General features: G+C 37.1%; 1 protein-coding gene across 1 annotated transcript; it reads left to right on the top strand.

Annotated features, from left to right (window-relative positions):
- Nucleotides 1-2,041: 2,041 nt before the first annotated feature.
- LOC143541716 (ammonium transporter 1 member 2-like) lies at nt 2,042-4,673 on the top strand. The gene is made up of 2 exons (XM_077034462.1): nt 2,042-2,553; nt 3,535-4,673. The coding sequence occupies exons 1-2, from the start codon at nt 2,046-2,048 to the stop codon at nt 4,557-4,559; spliced, it is 1,533 nt and encodes a 510-aa protein (XP_076890577.1). The 5' UTR covers nt 2,042-2,045; the 3' UTR covers nt 4,560-4,673.
- Nucleotides 4,674-6,180: the final 1,507 nt, after the last annotated feature.

Below are 6,180 nucleotides of genomic sequence, written 5' to 3'. Positions count from 1 at the left end.
AATGGAGACTATGGATTGCGGGCTATCTAAAATATGGAAGGGCTTCGGTATCAGTCAACGGATCACTGACAAATTAGTTTGCAATTAATCGCTATGTGAGACATGGAGATCCATTTCTCCCGTTCTTGTTCAGCTGTTCACCATCACATTAAACGGCTAAATGCTATGTGAAGTAAAAGCAAGAGATGAAAACATCTTCAAAGTTATTGACCCAATATTGTCCCATGTAATGTGTTTGCCTAATGTAATGTTCTTGGGTGAAAGAAATCCTCAAAACGTCTCGAATATAAAAATGATCCTAGGATTATTTTTTTTGCTTATTTTTAATTAATTGTAATAGATTTCCAAATAAATTACCATAAAAGTAAAATTTAAGGGAAGGATTACAATGCCCAACATGTAAACTTGTTGGCAGGTATAATGGGTTGTGAAAATGTTTCGATACCTTTTATTCAGCCAGGGATAATATTGACAAAGCGCAAATATGTTCGTCAGTTGTCACGAAACCTAAGTTTCACAACTTTATTTTTTGAATTTTCTTTTTAAATAGTAGGTTTAATATAAAGAAAATCGTTTCTAGGTCTTTGATGATGGAGCAAATGGAATTTAGGTGTCCGATGGCTGGATTGGATTCATCTCGGTGACTGGATCAACCATCTGAGATGACTTGATCCAACTTTATTCCCTTACATATCATTCTATCACGTGTTAGCACAAGATAAGACAACCATTTAAGATAGTTGGATTGAACTCACATTTCCCATCATGACAAGCTCACCAGTATACTATTTTGAAGATGATACTCGTAAACTCCATAAAATATTAACATCTTCTAATGTCACTGTTCTTCACCAAATGGTAGGTGAAACATGTGGGTTTCATAACACCATCTTTCCACCAGACCACGATTAACCCACGATCAAGAATACGATAACTACATCCTATTATTCCACCAAAACCGACCAACCCCACAAGGGATAGAACTTGATCATGCATGCCATGGTTACTTGAATATGACCAAAATTTTGATCACCCCTTATGAAAACAAGCTCATCGACATGACATTCAGCATTAGAAATAACCTTGTCTCTTGACGTGATTGGTGTAAATATAAATCATCAATGAGTAGAGCATTGTTTAGGTGATACATTTTAATTGAGAATGAAGGAATTTGTTAAAACGTTTTAGGGAAAAAAAATATGAGAATAAATGTGAGGTAGTAATATGAGAAATATGGTAGAGTTGTAACGGGAATACATAAAAGTTGAAACTATGATAATAAATATATAGGAAAATGTATTGGCTGGTGTTCAAAAGTTGAATTGGTGATAAAAATTTCCCAGTCTCCATGAGAATGTTAGTTATGTGCGATAGCGTTCAAACGGTGTTATGTTACATCAACATATATGCCTTCAAATTATATTGTCATCTTTAAAATATTATAGATGTAATTAAGTTTGTCGATGATTTGAAATGTGAATTAAATCCAACTATCTCAATTGACTGTCTCATCTTGTGCTACTACGTTGTCGTTTACATGGATTGTCACTAGAAAAGATGAATCTAATTCAACCATATTAGATGACTGGACACCCATATTTCATTTCTTTTATTGTCAGAGACCTAGAAACCACTTTATTTATATTAAACCTACTATTTAAAAAAATCTATTTTCTTAACCTTTCAACTCTGAATAAAAAACTTTCAAATTTATAACTTTATCAACAAAACTTTTAATGTAACAAATTAAACTGATATCCATCGAATTCCCGCCGCATTCACACCGCAACGTCCGGGTAGAAATAGTTGTAATTTACAAATAACATATAAAACAAGTGGTTATAAATTACAATAATAACCGTGATCAATATTGAATATTCAACCATAGTGGTCATCCAACACCACAACACTGCAGTAACATGACATTGATTTATTATCTAAGATTCTTAGTGGTTCAACAACCGTTGACTTTGATCAATATTCACTCCCTTAACTCTATATAAACCTAACTCCCCACCCATCCTACTTCCATCAACCACACCACCATGGCATCCATCCCCACATGCTCTCCCAATGAACTCACCCCTCTCCTCGCCTTCGCGGCCAACGCCACGGCCGCAGCCGACTACATATGCACCCGCTTCACTGCCACCTCAGACAAGTTCACCAACACCACATACGCCATCGACAACACCTACCTCCTCTTCTCATCCTATCTAGTCTTCGCCATGCAGCTCGGGTTCGCCATGCTATGTGCGGGCTCGGTTCGAGCCAAGAACACCATGAACATCATGCTTACAAACGTTTTGGACGCTGCTGCTGGTGGTCTATCATATTATATATTCGGGTTTGCTTTTGCGTTTGGTGGTCCGTCTAATGGGTTCATTGGGAAACATTACTTTGGACTGAAGTCGATCCCGTCTGCCGTTTACGACTATAGTTTCTTTCTGTATCAATGGGCGTTTGCTATTGCGGCTGCGGGTATTACCAGTGGATCTATTGCTGAGAGAACTCAGTTTGTGGCTTACCTCATTTACTCTTCCTTCTTGACAGGTTCATTCTTTACTATTTATCTTCTTTGACGTTATTATATTTACAGGGAGTGATGAAGAACCCTGTAAGAATAAGAACATACAACAAAAAACAAATGAATTTTCTAAATTTTAAAAAAGTTGAAAACAACAAATGGAATTAATATATTGTTCTCATCATCTCTCCTGATCCACCAACGAATACGAGAATAGTGACGAAGCTTGGACATTTATATGAGGGAGTCCGAAAGTCACGGACTCAATTATATGTATAATAGCTTTAGAATGAAAACTTGTAAGTTTACATTACTAATCAAAAAATGGTGTGGATGGGAGTGGGGGACCACGGGTCCCTTCTACACTTAGCCCTTGTATGAGAAATCATTATTATTGTTTATTTATATACAGAACCAACATATTTTAGGTCATATGTATTTATGTATGTCATATTAGTCGTAATATGTTAATTTTCAAATTAGTTTGATTCACTTATGTACACAAATTATTAATTCATAACGCGTGTGCAATAAGCATAAAATTTTGAAACTATGTATTGACAATTGATCAACGAAAGTAAACGATTTTGATTTCTTTTAGTTATTCTCTGTTATAACATATGCTTACAATAATTAATTTTTGCCATATAACACATAAGGAACCTATATATAATCTTGTGATCTAATGATATGGTGTTTGTCTGGTGTAAAAAAATTTGTTGTCCAAATCAAATATTTAGCGCACACGAACATAAATATCGCCGAACCACATTTATAGAAAATAAAATTGTCTTGATAAATGGTAACGTATATATTAATAAATTAGTTTAATTGTTTTTTAATTTATGTGCGTATATAGATATATATATTAAATATGAAATTTTTAAAAAATGAATCATTAATAAAAAAAAATAAATTTATTATTTTGTTTTCGCAATAGTTTTATATATAAAGTTAATTTGTACAAACTATACTAGAGGCTAACATGCTAAATTTACTGGTTACAGGTTTTGTGTATCCTATAGTGTCACATTGGGTGTGGTCTAGTGACGGTTGGGCCAGTGCCTCAAGAACAAGCGGCAGCCTCCTGTTTGGATCAGGAGTCATTGACTTTGCTGGCTCGGGTGTGGTTCACATGGTTGGCGGGATTGCCGGTCTATGGGGCGCGCTAATCGAAGGCCCACGAATTGGTCGGTTTGATCGCTCAGGGAGGTCAGTAGCCTTACGAGGACACAGTGCCTCACTTGTAGTCTTGGGCACATTCCTTTTATGGTTCGGTTGGTACGGGTTCAACCCGGGTTCGTTTCTAACAATCTCAAAATCCTACGACACTTCACACGAGTACTATGGTCAATGGAGTGCGGTTGGAAGAACCGCTGTAGCCACCACACTGGCAGGATGCACGGCCGCATTAACCACATTGTTTAGCAAACGACTATTAGTCGGCCATTGGAACGTGATCGATGTTTGTAACGGGTTGTTAGGTGGTTTTGCCGCCATTACCTCGGGTTGTGCGGTGGTGGAGCCGTGGGCTGCAATTATCTGCGGGTTTGTTGCATCTTGGGTTCTTACAGGATGCAACATGCTCGCAGAAAAGTGCAAGTACGATGACCCACTAGAGGCTGCCCAGTTGCACGGTGGGTGTGGGTCATGGGGATTATTATTTACCGGATTGTTTGCTAAGAAAAAATATGTTCATGAAGTGTACGCGCCGGGGCGGCCATATGGGCTTTTCATGGGCGGTGGTGGGAAGTTACTTGCGGCGCAGGTGATCCAAATCTTGGTGATATTCGGGTGGGTTAGTGCGACGATGGCTCCACTTTTTTACGCGTTGAAAAAACTCAATTTGTTGCGGGTGTCGAAAGAAGATGAAATGCAAGGAATGGATATGACTCGACATGGCGGGTTTGCGTATATTTATCATGATGAGGATGGTAGTTCGCACCCGCCACCGGGGTTTACTATGAGAAAGATTGAACCGGTCAGTGCAAGTCCGTCACCAAATCACAACACGGTGAATATTGCTGTGTAGCTTTATATTTTGGTTTAAGCTTTAGTTATTTGTTTGTCATGTCCAAAGTTATACAAAAACTAGTGATTAATATTGTCATAAACGGGTTGTCAACCGAGATGGTTATCGGGTCATCAAGGTGCTGGTTTTGTGATCCGAGATCAACCCGGGATAAATGTGATGGTTTTTGCATATCAGTGATGGTGCTGTGTTTAAACTGTAAAGTCTTAAAGATAATTTTCGTGGACTTGTAATGCCGTTGTGTTTTTATTTTGCTTTTAATTTCATGTTCCACATATAATTCGTGGACTTGTAATATTGAATTTACTGTAGAAAGAAACATAATCAAATACAATCTCCTAATTTTGGTAACACTATTATACTAGAACTCTAATAATATATTCTTTTACAATATTCTCTAACAAATATGAGTTGTTGGGCTTAGGCCCACTCTTTGGTTTAGGCTAGACGTGCACAAATCCAATTATTTTAAACATTTTAACTTCTTCGAACGTCTTCAAACTCTTCTTCTTAGTCGTCTTCGTCTTTGTCACCAGATAGCCCAGACGTTAGTCTTTCTTACACCCCTTGATCATGAATTGAACGTTCAAGTGGTATTTCATCTCCGGTGACCAACTCCAACAAATCTCAATTGCGCCATACATCTTCGTTTCCTATTCAGCACCAACCTAGTCAGTAAAAATGGATGAAAAAGCGCCATAACAAGTGGTGGTGGTAGTAAAAAAAATTGAAGGTGTAAGTAAGTCATGAGTGTAAAACAAGTGTAAACCAAGAAGTTTTTTTTTTTTGGTGTTTTTGACTTGGGTACTCCTCAACCAATTAATCCAAAACCATGTTATATATACTAAAAGGAGGTCAACAACTATAATGTCGTTGGAACCGGTTCCAACAGCTATTTTTGAGTTGATTAAATGCAATACCAAGTGGAACCGTTTATTTCGGGTAGGAACCAGAACTGAGTTGGAATCGATATCAGAAATACATGGTTGAACCGGGTAGGGATTTTCAGGTATAATCACATTCAAACTGGGTACTGGGTATACCGGGTACGACCCGAATCAGTTTCGGGTCAGTTCCACCAAGTCAGGTATGAAACCGGTTATTATGTGCCCTCTAGTTTAGTGTAGGCTCATCACACCTATTACTATTATGGAATATCACAAATAAATTTCTGTTAATGATTTATATGCTTCAATATATTTCTCTTGTTTGATAATTGCTAGAAGATGATCATGTTCTAGTTGTTGGGCCAATGCATGGTGGGTTAAACAGCAGAATGGACTATAGTACTATACGGCAATCGGTCTCGGATTCGTAATCTTCAAATTTCATGTTTTATTATAAACAAAATGAATTTTAATAATAAAAACTATACTTAATTTTAACCAATGAAGTTTTTGATATTCATTCTTATTTAACAAGGACAGCGCAAAACGTAAATATATGTGCCACTGATTATCGAATGATTTTTATTCCCATCATTAATATCGTTTAATAATTCTCATGTTCTCAGTTGATGAGCCATGCCCGGTCTGTCGTAAAGTTTGTTTAGATAATTTTGGTGAACACGCGGTTCACTGCAAAGAACTCCCGGGGTTTAAATATAGACATGATTTGGTCA

Source organism: Bidens hawaiensis, unplaced genomic scaffold (assembly GCF_021521415.1).
Source record: "Bidens hawaiensis isolate Kalapana, Puna unplaced genomic scaffold, B.hawaiensis_p1.1 tig00012643_1, whole genome shotgun sequence".
Classification (NCBI taxonomy): Eukaryota; Viridiplantae; Streptophyta; class Magnoliopsida; order Asterales; family Asteraceae; genus Bidens; species Bidens hawaiensis.
The sequence above is the reverse complement of the archived record's forward strand: the minus strand, read 5'-3'. Positions and strand labels throughout refer to the sequence as shown.

Bases quoted from the DNA above. Each gene is read 5' to 3' on its own strand.
- LOC143541716 (XM_077034462.1), top strand. From the start codon at position 2,046: ATGGCATCCATCCCCACATGCTCTCCCAATGAACTCACCCCTCTCCTC. The intron at 2,554-3,534 runs GTTCATTCTTTA...TACTGGTTACAG, and splicing joins TTACTCTTCCTTCTTGACAG to GTTTTGTGTATCCTATAGTG.